A 19459-nucleotide genomic window follows, 5' to 3' on the forward strand; every position below is an offset into this window, starting at 1 on the left:
AGAGTATCCAAGAACTGTGTTTATCTTTGAGTTAGGTGTACACACGGTCAAATTTGGCTTGGTATGTGCATATGAAGATGATGATGCAATTCTACCAAAGCTTTGAAAGGTTTTTCTTTTTTATCTTTCTCTTAAAAATATTTATATTCTGGATATTACTGTAGACCGTAGAATAAAAAGATTCCTGAAGTAGGGACCAGAAGAAATGGATTTAAATACCTGACTTTCCACCTGATAGTTGTTCAGTCCTGTGCAAGCCACTTATATCTCTTTAACACATTTAATTACTTAATTTGTAAACTTATGATGAAACTGCCTCCCTAACTCATAGAATTTGAGAGCAGTAAATGAGATATATTACTCAGGGTTCTCATGTTAATATACCTATATTAATTTTTGAAACAAATGTGGGAAAGTGCTTTGAGACCTAGTTGAGTAATACAAATGTAGAGAGTTGTTCCATTTATGGTTCTTGTTTGGGTCTCTGGGTTTCATTCTCTGACTGTTGCATTTATTACTTTTATTATTCCTTGGGTACCTGCTACTTGATATGGCTATTATTTAATGTGCATTTGTTTCTGCTTCTTCAAATAGATGACATTCTGAGGACAGGGTAAATTCAGTATTTAGCCTAATGGCTTGATTGTGGTTACAATTATACTTTTATTGGTTTGCTTTAGTAAATTTCACAGCTTTGTCTCTGGTAAGCATGTTTTATTTTAACATATTTGGATTTTACTTAAATGTTTCCTGTAAGATATTTCACCTACTAAATCAAGGACTTGTTTTTATTAGGCCTTCACAGAGCTTCAAGCTAAAGTTATTGACACCCAACAGAAGGTGAAGCTTGCAGACATACAGATTGAACAGCTAAACAGAACGAAAAAGCATGCCCATCTTACAGATACAGAGATTATGACTTTGGTAGACGAAACTAACATGTATGAAGGTGTAGGAAGAATGTAAGTAAAATATATCCTTAAGGGGGTTATCTTGGGAGATGTTTTGTCTGAAATAAATCAAAGAAGTTGTTCATTTTAGGACTTGGGTTGAAGTATCACAGTAGCTTTAAAGATGATCTAGTCAGATACCTTCTTTTTTATTTATTTAAGTGAGAAACCAAATCCCACATGTGCTTAATTTATTTTTCAAGTTGTAAGAGAAAGTTTATTTAGAAAGTCACAGAGGTAGAAGTGAGCTGTAGGAGAAATGGGCTCAGGAAACAAGATACAGAGGCAAAAGAAGGGCTCTTGGAACTCAGGAGAGAGAAACGTAAAGCTAACATGCCTGGAGGGTAGAGGAAGAAGAGGGGGCCAGATGTGTTTAATTTTAGACTTTGAAGTACATTTCTTAAATATTTCTCTCCTCTCTCTATGATTAGATACTTTAAGTGTTTAACTTCAATGATAAAAACATGATTTGTCATGAAAAGATGTTCATAGTAATTTTGTGCGTGAAGATTTAAGTAATTGTAGTTTTAACCTCCCCTTTCCTCCTTAATTTATTAGGAGTCATACAAATCATAACTCTTTTAGATGCCTGACCAGTGTCCTAAAATAAAAATATTCAGTTGTTATTTAAATAAACTCATTCTAGCTATCATACATGAGAAATCTAGTAAACCAATTTACCTTTTGTTCTAATTGTTGTTATGGGATTAACATATAATAACACTTCCCCTTTTTTTAAAAAAACATATATTACCTTTATGAGAGCGAACAGATCTGCTTCATGTCCTTTGAGCAGTAAGTAAGGAATGGAAAAGCCCTTAACTACAGGTCACATTCCATTACAATGAGCTAAAAGGAGAAGACTGATTTGGGGGAGGGGGATACAGAAGGAGGGTTCTTCTGGAATTTGGTCTTTGACTATTACTTAGTAAGTGGACCATTACTTCAAGTTTGGAGAGCTTTTAGTTGGAATGGAATTTGACCTCAGTCTTGGGATGACTTGTTTTGAGATTGATTTGAAGGAAGCATAATGTGTAACATTTAGCAATGGCTTTGGAATGACATCATGAGAAATAGACCGTGCTCCTGACTAGCTAATCCATCTTTCTGGAAAAGAGATAGATTATGATAAACTGTTCATCAGATTTGCTTCGTCAGAATAAACAATATTCCACAAATAAATTTTGTCTCCAGAGTTCATATTTTTCATTTTAGCTTGTTTTAAGAGTTAGAGAATCCCAATTTAAGAGTTTGTTACTGGGACACAAAAGAGTTGGGTTGAAAACAAAGGAGCACCCTTGGATATGTGTCCATGTAGTATGAACTGAATTGTTGGCATTCACGACAGGATAATTTTATCCTTAATGTGAATATCCTTAGGTCTTAAAACAGTAATGCTAGCTTTTCTAGCATGGTTGTTAACATGTTGTCCTTGCATTTCACATCACTACATTAGCCTGTTTGCAACAGCTAAAGAATCTTTTTCCAAAATAGAAAAACTCTGACTATCTTTGGCCTTTGAGCTACAGTGAAGTTTTTATTTTTATTAGGATAATTTCATTTATTAAACATTCTGCAGAAGTGATAGGAGAGTTGCTTTTTTTTTTTTTTTTTTTTTGCATACTGCCCAAAGTGCTACTGATAGATTGCATTCCAGGCAAAGAATTTTAGAGTTTAAAGGCTGGGATATGAATTAGTTAATGGTAGAATAGTAATATTTCCAGAGATTTATTTCATATTTATGTTTTTAAAAAGAAATGTGTAGTTTTAAATGTTTGGATAAAGTGGAACTCCTGTATGGTTTCATTCTTTGGTTTTAAATTTTACTTTTTGCTTTCTGCATCTCACTGGGAGTGTGCATTTGACCCTGCATTGTAGGGGCATGTAAGGTGAATAGTGTTTGTTGGCTAGAGTATTAGTGCCCTCAGGAAGAAAAGACTTGCTGAGTATTAGTCTGGTCATGAGGACGTTCTCTTTCTTGATGCTAAACCTGAAATATCTATTTCTGAATTTATAGTCTTGGGTAATCTTGAGTATCATTGTGATTCACTTCTTTAATTCTAGTCTTTACGTTACGTTATCTTTTCTTTCTTTTTGAGTATTATTTGGGAATTCTAATTAGAATACTGTTTTCTCAAACTGTTATTTTAAAACCATGGATTATAAAATTGAAAACATTCCGTTTTTGTTTTAGAACTTGCAGTAGATTTTTGCCATAGCTGAAATTCAGGCCTCATTATATCTTGCCTAGACTATTGCAATACCATCTTAACTGTTCTTTCTGCCTTTCTTCTGTCTGTCCAGATGCATTCTTTACACATCTGCCAGAGTTGATCATGTCAGTATTCTTCATAAAATCCTTTTGTTTGTCCTCTGTTGTCCACAGGATAAAATTTAAACTCATTAGCCTAGCATCATGGTTGTTCATAATCTGTCCTTTATTTATCCTTCTATCCTCAAGTCCCACCAGTTTCTATTCCCAGACTCAGGCTGGCTTGTAAATTTCATTTCATGGACTTCCTTCCTTCTATTAGCTTTGGGTTACCTGTTGAGAAAGAATTTGAGTCTCATGTAGACTTTAAACATTTTTTAATTGATTGGTGATACCTGTCATGTAGTAGCACACGTACCAGAAGTTGTTGTCCCTACCCTTGCCACATGGGCTTCCTCACACATGCCATGTCTTGTGCTTTCTTGCTTTTGCTCATTCTGTCCTTGGCCTGTGATATTCGACTTTCCCCTGTGAAATTCTCATCCTTTAAGACATAGCTCATTCTCTGAAGATTTTTCCTCTCTGGCACACTTAATCACATTTCTGAGGTGGCACCAGGACTTTTGTTCCTATAGCTAGTAGAACACACACACACACAAACGCACAGAGAGAGAGAGAGAGAGAGAGAGAGAGAGATTGATTGATTGATTGATTGATTGATTGATTTTTAAACAGGTCAGTCTCCCCAACTGGATTGTCAGCTCTGAGACCATATACATACATATTTACCTTTGTTTCTTCAGTTCTCAGCATAGTGCCTGGTACAAAGTATATGTTAAGTGTGCGTTGATTTGAATTGAATATGATTCTCTTGCCTAAAATAACTGTGTTTTCTTTTGGTTCTTATGAAAGAAAATATGTTTAGAAAGAGTCAGATTTAGAATTAGAGTTTATTGTTTTTTAATATTATGATTCAATAAAGATGAAATTATAAAAGTGACATGTGTTTTGACTGTCAGAGGAATTTTGACCAAAATTATGTCATTTGATCTGACAGGATTAATTCTTTACTAACTTGTTGAGAAGGTTGACTAATTCTGAATACCAACCAGTTGCAGAGATACTCAGTCAAAACTGACAGTAAAGAAAAATCCAAGTCTTTGAAATTAAGCTGAGGCATTATAACCCTTGGAGAAGAATAAAGGCTATTCTATGCAGAACGATATCAATATAATTGTATTTATTATACCTTCCTCATCTTCACATAGGATGAAAGTCAGATTTTTCTTTTTGAAGTGTGTATTTAGTTTACCAAACCATTGCGAGCCCAGATGCCTTTCAGGTCACAAATATGTGGAAAATTTGGTAGTGTTAAATACCTGTTATACGTGGCTGTTTTGGGCTTAGATCAAGAAAAAGCAAACTGCAGAGTGAGAGGTGATGGATTGCTATATACTGTAAGCTCCACGTATTTGTTGCTCAAAGCTGTGTTCCATCCGGTCTGTTGGCATGTTGCCAGCACATTTTAGTTCTGTTACTTCATATTCTTTGGAGAGGCTGTTATGTAGCCTGATACTACTACCACCGATTTCTGGTTTTACTCCTTAGGCTGTTTGTGAGCTGACCTCACCATGCTGCTTTGAGAACTATGATGAAAGTTACAACTGTGGAATGATCTGTCTGAATACTTGAGAGTGTTTGTCTTTGCATCTTTCTAGCATGCAAGGAGGGAGTCAAATAAATACTAGATCTCAGATAAATATTTCATGATTGTTTCTTGTATCTTCTTTTTTTCATAAATAAGAATCCATTTATAATGGTATATGGTGGTTTTCTTCCTTTTTATTTTGCATAAAAGTAGAGGGGTTTTTTTTAGTTTTTTTTTAGTTTTTTTTTAATAAGAATTGCATTGGAAGGTACACATGAGTGACATTTAGCCATGCTGGGGTTTGAAATGACCACCATTAGGATAAATGTCAAGCTTATTTTTAATTAACAATAAGTATGATCCTGACCCTGATTTGATGTCAGGTCTGTTATCCTATTATTCTAATCTCCTTTTGCTTGAGCATTATATAAATAACATTTCTTCTTTCCAAAAGAGACAAATTAAGCTTTTTATTTTTTTTTAATATGGGAGGAACTTGAGTAGATTAGCCTTTGAGAAGAATGATTAGTGCCTTTTTAAAACTTGAACCTAACTAAATATAACTTTGTACCATATTTAAACTAATTTAGAGGTATGCCACCATTCTGTGGGTATTTTTTACATTTAAGGAACTAAGAATGAACAATGGTATAAATCTACCAACTAGATAAGTGTCTAGCAATGCAGAAATTGCTGTTTGGGAGCGGTGTTGCTATTTCTACTTGTTGAAGTAATTTGATGGTTGTTCTCTAATGGTTAAAAGATCCAGAAGTGTAAGACTTAAGATAAATGTGGCACAGGTAGAAAGTGAAACAGTAGGTCTATTCCTGATAGGTAATAAATTTAAAAAAATATATAAATAGTTGAGTAATTTTTCTACTAATTAGGATGTAGAGATATGAACTGTCCATGACAGCTTAGTTGAACTGCCCTTTGTTTAAAATGTTGTGTTGGTTTTGTAGTGATTTTAATTGTTAAGTTTGGATGTTGACCTGTAATTTGAACTGTGACATTTGATAAAAGTAGGATTAAATTTTTGCTGTTTGTCTTAGTTAGGTTAAATATTATTAGAAAGGGATATAGTCATGCTGCCTCAAGTTTTGCAACTGTTTTACAATTTCATGTAGCTGTAGGGTTGATATTCCAGTCAATTTGAGGTAATTTTAAAGCTGAAGAAATAGTTGTATTATATTTTATTCCTAAAAGATTAGGAAATAAACCACAAATCGTGGTGTAGTAAATATTGTTGATAAATATTGTTGATATAGTAAAAATAGTTAATATTGTTGTTCTCACTGGAATCAAGTTTGGATATTTTTAGTGCTTACTATAGGAGAAAAAAGTAATATGCAGATTACTTTTGGTGAGAGCAAATTGCAAATTCATAAGCTCTTTTTATGCTCTCTTTAAAGGTATTAATCTGTATTTTAGAATAGAGAAAATCAGCAAATACAAAATAATTTTCAAAGGTAAGAAGGAATTTTTTAGTTACCTTTTAGACTTTATTTTAAAGGAAGAGGAGTTCTTGATTTTGAGCTGCTTTTACTAATAGACTATGACCCACCCTTCATGTGTTTTTATACAGAGCCATTTAAAGTCATGGCTTTCATTGCTCAGAGTTCTAAGGGAAAAAACCACAACTTTTCCTGTTGTGCAAGGAAAAATGACTTCAGTTTTGTTGATTTTGAGTATGTATATAACCCCAGATGGGCATACTCTCCTCTTCCACAGATGTGGTACTCCAGGGAGAGGAGATTTTTGAGTAATGATTCTTAATTTCCTTAAGTGTCAGTGATCTAAAAACTTGGTGTTCATTATAACTCCGCTGTATTGCTGTGTAGAATGACATCACTGTTTTTATGCCAAGGGAAGTTAACAAACATTTGCGAAGCAATTACATAGCTATGTTTCTTTTGCAGAAGAGTACTTTTAATAATTCTTTCCCTTCTTCCCCTCCCATGTCCTCCAGGATCCAAACAACCTGAAACACAGGAAATTAATTTTGAAAAGGTTGTGCTAATTAGAAATCTATTGTACAAAAGGACAAAGAAGGTTGTTATACTTACCTTGGGATGTGCAAACATGCTAAAATTTATTAAATGTGTCCTTGTATGTTACTTATTTTAGGCCTGAACTTGTTTTTTAAAAGGTAAATGTAATTGATTTATTTAGTTAGTTGGAGAACTTTGCTTCTGCATTTCCTGACATCATAATGCCTGACCTTTTTTTTAGCTGACAAAGGATTAAACAAAATCTGGTTTTGTTGTATGAAAGTAGCAATTATTCAACAACACAAGAGGATACTACAGTGTATTCCCATTGGTGATAAGCAAGATTCAGTGTAGTTAACTGAGGGAAGAGTGAAAAGTACTATTACCTTTTGTTCCTATGTAAATAAAAATAAAGGCAGCAATAATCTTAAACTTTGTTACTTTGTCAGTGGAGAATTATGTACTGTAACTGACTTAACTCTAGCTGAATTTCTCTGAAATGAAAAACAAATTTTAAGCTGTACCAAGAATTTTCTGATTTTAGCTGCCACTTGTCTCATAGTGGCAGATTTAGGAACAACTTGCTATCTAATCTGTTTGAGAGAGGACTGAAGTGTTCATGTCAAGGAATATATCATCTTAATGAGACAGCCAAAGAGCTCAGAAAAAATATTTTGACTTAGAAGGTGTGAGTCAGTCTATATATATGAACACACACTTAATAATGACTTATTTTAGTATTCTTTTCTTATTATTTGTATTAAGAATTGCTGTGAACTGCAAATCTTCTTTGCCCAGATGGAATGATTAGGATTGCAGTGTGTTGCATGCACCATCAGTGCCTGTGGCTTTGTGAAGAATGTATGCTCAGTTTGTTTCTAGAAGTTTGAATGGACATATCTGGGGGAATATCTTATTGTCCTGGCCAGGAACCCCTCATTACTGACTCTTGTTCTGATGAAAATCAGTTACCTTGAAATGACCAGATTATCTGGAAGACACTATTCCTTTGGCTTTGAAAGAGGACTCGAAATTCTTTCATATCAAAATTTGCACAGCAGCAGAAGCCCAGTATTAAAAGTGTGTCTTTAAATAGATAAGAACATGACTGCCGTAAGCCGAGCCTTTTACATTGTTTGGCTCAGGGTAAAAAGATTTGGACGACAATATGCATCCTGTATGTGTTTCTGTGACTGAGGCTTTTACATTTGTGCCAAATATATTTCTCTGTGACTTTCTGCGTTTGTACCAGAAGTCTTGTGTTTATGCCCTTCGGTACTCATTGGGTAATAATTTTTGACTATCCAAGGGTTGTATTTTATTCAGTGTTACATTTTAACCTAGTGAAATAAAAATCACATCTTGGAAAAAGTTTTAGCACAGCTTGATGCTTATTGTGGAAATGTTCGGGGTTTGATAAGGCCAGAGTAAAAGTGGTAAACATCAGAGGTGATTATTTACCAGAATACTTAGAATACCAAATAGTGACCAAAAATAAGCATCAGGTTTAAAATAGATTAACATACTACTGCTTCCATTTCAGGAGTAACAGTTTGATTTAAAAATACTCAGTGATTTTTAATTAGTACAGATTGAATCTAGCAGTGTGTGAGTTACTCATCCAGAACAAAGAATGTTGACATGGGTTTGGGTTCCTGAAGGGACTATGATTCTCTAATAATGACAGTGAATTCTCAGTCTTCCTCTGATTTGAGCGGTCAGTAGCCTTTAGTCCTGTTGATCTCTCTCTCCTTCTTGAAGCACTTTTCCCTTGGCTTCCAGGACACTACCTTTTGGTTTTCCTTCTATTTCACCGGCCTTTCCTACTCAGTCTCCTTTACTGTTTCGTTTTCCATTTCCAAATGTTAGATTGACCTTGGACTCAGCTTTTGGATTTTTTTTGTTCTGTTGTTTTCTTACCTGTATTCAGTCTGTTAGTGATCTCATTGAAGCTTATCTCTTTAAAGGCCTTTTTATGTACTGACAACTCCCCAGTTTTTGGCTTTAGCTTAGACCCCCTTCCCTGAACTCCAAACTTGTGTGTCTGCCTGCCTGCTTTACATTTCCATTTTATGGTCTTAACAGGCTTCTTAAAATTAACTCGACTAACATAAAATTGTCATTGTTTACAAATAAACCAGTTCCGCCCTGGCTAGTGTGGCTCAGTTGGTTGAGCATCCTTTTGTGCACTGAAGGGTTGCCGGTTCAATTCCTGGTGAGGGCACATGTCCAGTTTGCAGGTTCAAGCCCCAGCTGGGGTGCATATGGAAGGCAACCGATTGATGTTTCTCTCTCTCCTTCTCCATCTCTCTCTAAAAATCAATAAAAGCATATTAAAAACAAAAAACCAGTTCTTCCCTCAGTCTTCCTAATTTCAGTAAATGGCTTTTCTATCCTTCCAATTCTTCCAAATCTTGGACTCATATTTTACTGCTCTCTTTCAATCCATTAACAAAGACTTTATCTTTAAATGTTGTACAAAATCTGAACATTTTTACTCACCACCACCCTGGTCTAAACAACCATTGGATTGTTGCAGTCACCTCCTAACTGGGCTCCCTGCTTTCATCCTTACCACTTTATAGCTGTTCTCAACTGAGTAGTGAGAGTGATCCTTTTTAAACACAAGTCCTATCACTCTAGACAAAACCTTCAGGTGGCTTTCAGTTTTATCAGTGGAAAAGGCAAAGGCTTTTGCAGTTGCTGGCCTCTCTCCCTGAAGCCTCCTTTCAGATGTCTGCATGGCTTACACCTTCTCTTCCTTCAGGCCTTTGCTAAAAAGACACTGAGGCCTTTCCTGACCACCCTATTTAAGATTATACACATACTTCCACCCCCACCTACTTTTCTCCTTTACTCTTCATTTTCTCCATGGCACTTAACAACCATTTGGCATAATGTAGTACTAATTATCTCTTTCTTAAATCAACTTTACTGTATATGTTTATTGAGATATAACATATACAGTAAAATACACGAATTTTAAGAGTACAGTTAGCCCTGGCCAGTGTGGCTCTGTTGGTTGGAGCGTCATCCCGTATACCAAAAGGTGGCTGGTTTAATTCTTGGTCAGGGCACATGCCCGGCTTTCAGATTCAATCCCCACTTGGGGCTCATTTGGGGATAGATAGATGTTTTTCCCTCACATCAATGTTTCTCCCTCTCCTTTCTTCTTTTTAAAAAATCAATAAAAAAATAAACATACTCTCAAAAAAATTAAAAGTACAGTTGGATGAGTTTTGACAAATGTAACAATATAAAACATTTTTTATCACCCTAAAAAGTTCCTTGCTTCTTCCAAGTCCATTCTCCCCCAGATCCCGCTCTAAGCAACTGATAATCTGATTTCTATCACTGGTTGATTAGTTTTGCCTATTTTAGAACTTCATATGGCCCGGCCGGGCATGGCTCAGCAGTTGAGCATCGACCTAGGATCCAGGTGATTGGGGTTCAATTCCTGGTCAGGGCACATGCCCAGGTTGTAAGATTGATCCCCAGTTGGGGGTGTGCAGGAGGCAGCTGATTAATGATGACTCTCTCATCATTGATGTTTCTATCTCTCTCTCCCTCTGCCTTCCTCTCTCTGAAATCAATAAAAATATATTAAAAAAAAAAACCAAAAAACTTCATATGGACTATATATAAATAGTATCATTATAGTATGTATCCCTTTGTTTTTTCATTCTTTTTTTCTGTTACTGTTCATTTTTTTATTATAGCCATTCTAGTGTAAGAGTAGTGGTATACTGGTATGGTTTTATTTCACATTTCCCTGAAAAACTAGTGATGATGAGCATCTTTTCATGTGATTAGTAGCCATTGTTTTGTGACGATACTGTTCAGATCATTTGCCTATTTTAAAGTTAGGTTTTTTTGTTTTCATATTGAGTTGATAGAGTTCTTTATAAATTCTGGATACGCTTGTATCAATTCTGGGTACGTCTTTATCAATATTTGTGCAGTGAATGTTTTCTCCCAGTCTGTAGTTTGTCTTTCCATTTTCTTATGAGTGTTTTTCAAAGAACAAAAGATTTTAATTTTGGTAGTTATATTTGTAAAATTTTTATTATGGTATGTGATTTTTTGTGTCCTATTTAAGGAGCATTGTTCTACAAAGTTGAAAATGTGTTCTCTTACGCTTTTTTCGAGATGTTTTACAGTTATACCTTTTATATTTACTCTCTGATCCATTTTGTCCTTTTTATTTTTTAAAACAGCTTTATTTAAGTATAACTGATATATAAAAACCACATATTTTTAAAAATATGTTTTTATTGATTTTAGAAAAAGAGGAAGGGAGAGGGGGAGAGAGAAACATCGATATGAGAGAGAAACAGATTGGCTGCCTCCTGCATGGCCCCCTCTTGGTTCCGGATGATGTCCAACCAACTGAGCCACACTGGCCAAGGCTGCACATATTTAACGTATACAGTTTGATGTGTGGACATATGCATACACCCATGAAACCATCATTACAATCAAGGTAATAGACATATTGATCAGGTCCAAAAGGTTCTGTGTGCCTCTGGTGTGCCTGTGTGGTGTATTAAGAATACTTAACATGAGATCTACTCCCTTAACAGTTTGGAAGTGCACAATAAAATATTATCAACTGTAGGTACTATGTTGTATAGCAGAACTCTAGAACTTACTCATTGTACATAACTGAAACTCTATACCCATTAAAAAACAACTTCCCTTATCCCCTTCCTCAGCCGCTGGCTACCACCATTCTATTCTCTGCTTCTATGAGTTTGACTATTTTAAATATCTTCTATGTGTGGAATCATGCAGTATTTGTCTTTCTGTGACTGGACTGTTTCACTTAGCATAATATCCTTCAAGTTCATTCATGTTGTTGCAAAAAGTAGGATTTTTTTTTTTTAAAGCTGTATAATATTCCATTGTATGCATATACCACTTTTTCTTTTTAAATCTTTATTGTTGAGAATATTACAGATGTCCCCCCTTTTTTCCTCTTGCCTCCCACCACCTGGTTCCTGTTCCAGGCCTTCACCATGCTATTGTCTGGGTTCATCGGCAATGCATATAAGTTCTTTGGTTAACCTCCCCCCCCCCCCCCCCCCCCCGGCCAGATTCATCAGCCTGGTCAGTGTTTCCATGCCTCTGGATCTACTTTATTCATTAGTTTATTGTGATCATTAGATTCCACATATAAGTGAGATCATGTGATATTTGTCTTTCTCTGACTGGCTTATTTCACTTAGCATGATCATCTCCAGGTCCCTCCATGCTGCCTCAAAGAGTAATAGATCCTTTTTAACAGCTGCATAGTATTCCATGGTGTAAATGTACCACAGTTTTTTTATCCACTCATCTACTGATGTGTTCTTTCATTAAATATAATTTATCCATTTTGTGTATATCAGACCTCCTCAGGGACTATGGGTTAGGCTTCTCTTCCATTTATTTCAGTACTCTTGCTTCTGCATTCTTTCTTCTGCTTGCCAGCTTCATCTTCAGGTTGGATGAAGACGTTCCAGGGATTTCATTCAGATGTGACAACATCCAGAATTAGGAAGTACCATGTTTTTTGTGTCATCTTTGTTAGGACCAAAGAAATGTTTTTCAGAAGTCATCAAAAGAACCACCTCTCACATTTCATGACAGGAACTGAAGCACATACTTGAGCTAATATCTTGGGGGATGGGACTGCCATGATTGGGAAAGACCAGTCAAGATTTACCCCAGGATTCACTTCCCTGAGTCACTTGGGAAAGTAGAGGGCACACAAACAAAACTGGGGCTCTGTTAACAAGGAAGAATGGATATGAAGTAGCTAACCATTAGTGTCTGCTAAAATTATCAGCAACAACTAATACAGTGACCAACAATTGAGGGCTATCCACATGAAAACTGTTGGTAATATATTTAAGATGAGTTGGGGAGAGTTTAATGAGGGAGTACAGGTAGAGAGCTATTGAAGTAATTCAGGAGTGTATTAAAAGGACATAGCCCGGCCGGGCGTGGCTCAGCGGTTGAGTGTCGGCCTAGGATCCAGGAGATCCTGGTTCGATTCCTGGTCAGGGCACATGCCCAGGTTGCGGGCTCGATCCCCAGTAGGGGGCGTGCAGGAGGCAGTCGATCAGTGACTCTCTTGTCATTGATGTTTCTGTCTGTCCCTCTCCCTCTCCCTCTCCCTTCCTCTCTCAAGTCAATAAAGATATATTTAAAAAAAAAAAAAAAAAAAGGACATAAATTAAGGTGACAGAAGTAGAATGGAGAGAAAGAGGGTCAGTATGAAAGAAAGTGATAAATTGGGAATGTAGGGGACAAGGAGGAGACCTGTAGGTTTGGGACTTATGTAAGTGGGAAAGTGATATCATTTCTGGAAGCTGAAGTTGAGATGGGGAAACTGCTTTTAGGGAATGTTGGTATGGGTAGATAAAATGAGTTAAATTTGGGACATGTTGAATTTGAGGAGATGTGGAACATACAAGTAGAATGACCATTTGATGATGCAGACATAGTGCAAGTAATAGGGGTTGGTACTATTTTGAGAGTTATTAGCCAAGTTGAAGCCTTGAAAATGAGTTCTTGTGCAGACTTTGGGTAGAAATAGCTTAGCTGAGAGCCTTGCATAATGTTTGGAATAGGAACCCTGGAAGAGAAAAGGCAGGTTGGGTTTATGACTTAGAGTAGTTGATGAGAGGAACATGGATAGCATAGTACAAAGATGTAGCAGCATTCCTCAGAGTTAGATTTGAAAATACTGTGTTCTGTAGATATCTTTTGCCTGAGATATGGCAGGTCTGAGTGCTGTATTTTTGGGTTACGGTCTAATATGTTATTTTACTGCTCAAACAGTTCCACTTGGGCCATTGGTTCTTTTAGGTTGTCTCCTGTAACCTTTTATTTAACATGTTCCCAACCTTTTGTTTGTTTGTTTCTTAAATTAACAGACTTTATTTTTTAGAGCAGTTTTGGGTTGACAGAAAAATTGAGCAGAAAGTATAGAGAGCTCTCACATACTGCCTCCCCCCAATCTCCCAGTTTCTTTTTTTAATATATTACTGTTTTTAGAGAGAGGAAGGGAGAGGGAGAGAGAGAGAAACATTAATGATGAGTGAGTCATTGATCCACTGCCTCCTGCCCGCCCCCGATTGGGGATTGAGCCTGCACCCCGGCATGTGCCCTGACTGGGAATTGAACCTCAGTCTCTGGATTGTAGGTGGATACTCAGACACTGAGCCATGCTCTCTGGGCTCCCAGTTTTCTTTAGTAAAATGTTGCATTTGCACCCATCCGGCTTGGCTCAGCAGTTGAGCTATGATCAGGAGATGGAGGTTCGATTCCCAGTTGGGGCACATGCCCGGGTTGCAGGCTTGATCCCCAGTAGCGGGTGTGCTGGAGGCAGCCGATCAATGACTCTCATCATTGATGTTTCTATCTCTCTCCTTTTCCCTTACTGTCTCTGAAATTAATAAAGATATATATTTTTTAAAAGTTTGCATTTGGGTGGTGCATTTGTTACAATTGATGAAGGCATATTGATAAAATATGATTAAGTTTTGTCATTTACATCAGGAGTCACTCTTTGTTTTGTACAGTTCTGTGGATTTTGACAAATGTATAATGTCTTTTTTTTAAAAAAATATATCTTTATTGATTTTCAGAGAGAGGAAAGGAGAGGGAGAGAGAGATAGGTACATCAATGATGAGTCATTGATCGAGCCCACAACCCGGGCATGTGCCCTGATCAGGAATCGAACCCTGATTGCCTGGATCCTAGGTCACGCTCAACCGCTGAGCCACGCCCGGCCGGGCAATGTATAATGTCTTGTATCTGCCATTACAGTATCACATAGAACAGTTGCACTTTCCCCAAAATACCCGGTGCTCCACCTGTTTATCCTTCCCTCCCTTCCCCACACCCCTGCAACCAATGATGTTTGTTTTTTGTTTCTGTTTTTGTGTTAACCCTCACCTGAGGATATTTTTCCATGGATTTTAGATAGAATGAAAGGGAGGGATAAAGGAGAGGAAGTGGGGTGGGGAGAGAGAGAGGTCACACATTGATTGGTTGCCTCCTGCAAGCACCCCGACCAGGGCTGGGGACCAAACCCAAGACCCTTCGGTGTGAGGGCCAGTGCTCTAACCATTGAGCAACACTGTCCAGGGCCACCACTGATGTTTTACTGTCTATAGTTCTGCCTTTTCCAGAATGTCATAATTGGAATCTTTCAGTATATAGCCGCAGGTATGTGCCCTGACTGGGAATTGAACCTGCCATGTTTTGGTGTACGGGACAATGCTCCAACCAACTGAGCCACCTGGCCAGGGCTCACTGTTTGCTTCTTGTATGTGCTCTGACTGGAGATCAAACCCAGAACCTTGGTGTATTGGAATGATTCTCTAATCAACTGAGCTACCCAGCCAGGGCTGTATTCTTTTTTGTTTTGCTTTGTTTTAAATTTGTTTTATTGTGTTTTACATCTTTTTTCCTCTTTTTTTTTTTTAGTTTAATTTTTATTAACCCATCTTCAGGTTTACTTTAACTTTGCCACCCCCCTATTTAGGAGCATTGTAATTTATATTCTGTGCTTGAGATTTTTCTGGTCCTTGTATTAAGTTGATTTTGAACTATAATTCATGAGAAAATTCCAGTTTATTGTTACACGTTCTTAGGGACATTTTTGCTTTTTCATTACTAAGGTATTGATAGACAGATTTCTTCTCTTTTACTCTGACGAGAGGTAAGTTTATTTTTTCTTCACTCTTAGATTGAAGGTGGAACCCTTTGGGAACCTGGCTTTAATTTAGAATTCTAATATCATCCTTACTTTGGATTGCCCCTAGATTGTATCTCATGTTTTACATCCTGTTTCTGTGCCAGTGTGGATGCTCAAGGTCTCTAGAATTCAGCAGAAACTCTCAGGGCTTTCTCAAGAAGGGGAATTTATTGCTTTCTTACCTTCCAGAATTCATGATTTCACTATGTTTTGGGCCTTTGTAGAATCTTCATCGTGTTTTTTCAGCAGAATGTTTAAAAGTGAATTTTTTTGGCTTTGTTTTTAATCGGAACGAGTGTTCAGGGTATCTACCCTGCATTTTGCCATAAACAGAAGTTTTTACTCATTCAGTGCCCCAGAGTATGGATGTACCATAATTTAATTGCTTCCTCACTAAGGGATTTCCCTCCCTCCCTCTTGCTAAAATATTATGAAGTAAAATTTTTTTGCATGTAGAACTTTGTGCACATGCAAGTAGTTTTCATTGCCACTGGAATGAGGCAAAGAAGCAAGATAAGTTCATTCTTCAGCTTTTTCTGTGTCACTTAATTTGTGGATGCCCTAAGGACTATTAGAACATGTTTTCAGATTCCTCTGTAGATTTCCTACCCAAACAGAATGCATTATCATAAGCCTGTTGTTGTCTCTGAATAGTGTATGTCTAAGTGACCATACTGCAGAAGGGTACCCAAAAGACTGTCTTTGCCACTGATCCTGGATTGTGTTTTGGGTACATGGACATAGTAGAAGTCACATACCAATCTGCAAGGCAATTCAGAATACAGCCTCTGATGTTTCTCAAGCAAAACCAAAGGCCATCATAAAATTATGTTTTTTGGGTGGCATAATTGCAAATAAATGAGAAAATGAAATAGCAGGCTACAAACTCATGAGGGTTGACAGTGCAGGGCCAGATGGCATTGATTTCCAATGTAGAGGCCTTTTACAAAGCATTGACTCTAGTCTAGATTATGTCATTCTGTGCATGTTATTTGTCATATAAAATAATTTCCCTCTTCATGGTTTATTTTTCCTTTGTAGCACATTCTGAATTCCAGAATTTTTTATCTGCCATTTGGCTTTCCATAAACTATCAGGCAGGATCTCGGTGAGATTCTCTGCTTTGAGAAACTGTGTACATAATATTTATTTATGACTCATAATTGCATTGTCATGATATATCCCTTATCCTCAAACGGCATCCCATAATTCAGTGCCTTTTTAACAATAGACAAGGTGTTTTCTAAAGACTTTTTTCAGAAATCCAAATATTTCTTGGGGCCCTTTCCAATCTCTATACCATATATCTTTGGCATTTTTAAATTTAAGGCCTGAACCAAATTCCCCATAGTGAAAATTCAAACTTTTTTGTTTGAATTTTGACTATGTAACTACTCTTTAAGGTAGACATTTGAGTTTACTCAATACTTATCTGTGTTTAAAACTTCCATGTCTCGCATTTCCTTAGGCTTCTAGTAGATTTACCAGTCTTGGTGACATCTCTCTGGCCTTTGAGGTTGGCACAGTCCAGTATAGATACCTTGTGGGGAGAGGGGGTAGCCATGGAAAAACATGTTTTTGTTGTTGAGTGTTCTTGCTTTCTAGTAATTTTATTTTCTGCTGAAGGGATTTAGTATCTGTTCAGATAATTTATTTTTAAAGGCCACATAAGTAATGACCTGACCTCTAATCTTAGCTTTGAAAATTTCCCAGACACTAATAAAGATAATGTCTGATGACCTATTATTTGAGACTACTACTCACAGGCCAGCAATCGGTGCTATTTTAAAATGTATATTTTATTCTAAAAATGATTTCCATGGCTAAAATACTTTCTTTGAAAAATTATGCATGTAATAACATGATTTGGTGACTCTTGGGCCTAGATTTATAATACTTTTTATGTGGTGTCACTGAGACTTAGTATAGTTCTAAACAACTCTTCTCCTCAAATACTGTACCAAATACTGGTGCTCTTCAACTTAAGATGGGATTATGTCCCAATGAACTCATTGTAAGTTGAAAATATCGTAAGTTGAAAATGCATTTAATAAATCTAACCTACTAAACGTCATAGCTTAGCCCGATGTATCTTAAACGTGCTTAGAACACTTACATCAGCCTACAGCTGGGCAAAGTCATCTAACACATGGTCTGTTTTATAATAAAGTGTTGAATATCTCATGTAATTTATTATGTGTATTGCTTTTATGCCATTGTAAAGTCAAAACATCATAAGTCAAACCATCATAAGTCTGTAATTATTTCTGAGAAAAATGTTCTGTAGACCATAATCTTAATAAAAAATAGCACCTTGTCTCTTGGACTAATAATAACGCTTGGACACAGGGTTATAGAGTAATCCTTATTTTGCATGAATATATCAGTAAGATTTTTATAAAGGATCAAGTTACTACTGAAGACTAGTATGATCATTTAAATTATTTGGACTGTCTACCTCAGGACACAGGCTTAATAATTAGTGGAGTGAAAGAGAAGTTCATCAGACCGTATTGATAATATGTGTGCCAAGGTGTATTCATGAAGTAGAGGTGGGGGGGAAGCAGTTTCCTCCCAGGTGTCTAGGCAAAGCAAGAGTTGTCCTTTTTGGTCTGTTTTTACTTGTCCTATATCTGTAATAACAGACCCTCTTGCTAAGAACCTGTTGAGTACAACGCTGTTTTTGTGAGGTTGGTAGAGGAAACTGCATATTGCTGCCTCAATATGTTTTCTTGTTTGGCTTTTTGTTAAGCGATGATGTGTAGTTCTTTGTTAGAAACTCTAAGTTATGTACAGAGAGAAGAAACAGTTCACTTTATTAATTGTAATCTTTAATTGGGTTGGACAGTCCTGAAAGAGATTTGAGTAATTGAGGTTTTCCCTTGGTTCCAGTGGACGGGAAATATTTCAGTTCACCTAATTGGGCTATAAAATAGTTTGTTCTTTCTTCCCCTACAGCAAGAATTATGAACATAAAGTCACAAAACAGTGTTAATTTTTAAAGCTTCCCCGTATTTCCACCCTCCTCAGTTGTAAGTAATAAGCCTGACTGTAAAATGGGAAAGTTGAAATTTCCCCCTTGCGCATCTTGAGCTTTTCAGAGGCATTGTACACTCTGGGAATGACAGTGAAAGATGCTGGGCTTTCCACAGCGCTTTCTGTGTGAGGGACCCATACAAACACTAATGCATTGATCCTAACACAGTACCGGATTGTGACTTTAAAAGGTCATGAGTTACTGTGTTACCAAAAAAGTAAATAAATAAAAGGAGATCGGAGGGAGAGCTCTAATTTATAAATATTGTTTAAACAATATCTGGATAAAAGTTGATACAGATAACTGGAAAAATAAAAAAATTGTGGGGGATTTTTATTGTTTGTTAACTTTTCTCTTAGCCTGTAATAGATTTTTATCCCTTTATTTTGCCCCCCTTTTATCTATGCATTTACTTGAAGCCCGAGTCCCTTCTTAGATATGAAGGTAGGATTTACTTTTAAGCTTTTATTCCTTCTCTGCCAAGAAGGCTTAAACCTGTGGTGATTTTTGGAGTTTGTCGCAGTAACGTAACAGTGCATATTATTATATGCAAGTCAAATAATTGTACACTCGCGAAATGACTTGCGAAATGATTCCTTTAGCTCCCTTGGTTTAATATTTGTGGAATATAGCTGTTGATTTTGATGAATAAAGTGGTCATGTGGCTTAATCTTCAACTTTTTTGTGTTTTGTAGGTTTATTCTTCAGTCCAAGGAGGTAATTCACAATCAGCTGTTAGAGAAACAGAAAATTGCAGAAGAAAAAATTAAAGAATTGGAAGTAAGTTTTGAGTGAATATTGACAGTAAGTAGTCAACTTTTAGGAAAAAGGGAATTATGTCATTGTGTCATATTAAAGGAAAGTGGAT

At 36.5% G+C, this 19459-nt stretch overlaps 1 protein-coding gene across 1 annotated transcript in view; it reads left to right on the top strand.

Annotated features, from left to right (window-relative positions):
• Positions 1 to 19459, top strand: part of PFDN1 (prefoldin subunit 1) — a 56894-nt gene that overhangs the window by 1701 nt on the left and 35734 nt on the right. The window contains exons 2-3 of the mRNA XM_081137316.1: positions 796 to 962; positions 19287 to 19371. Of these exons, the coding sequence (XP_080993442.1) occupies positions 796 to 962; positions 19287 to 19371 (252 nt within the window). The remainder of the gene's footprint in view (positions 1 to 795; positions 963 to 19286; positions 19372 to 19459) is intronic.

This window comes from Miniopterus schreibersii (assembly GCF_964146895.1).
Source record: "Miniopterus schreibersii genome assembly, chromosome: 4".
In the NCBI taxonomy this organism is placed as follows: Eukaryota; Metazoa; Chordata; class Mammalia; order Chiroptera; family Miniopteridae; genus Miniopterus; species Miniopterus schreibersii.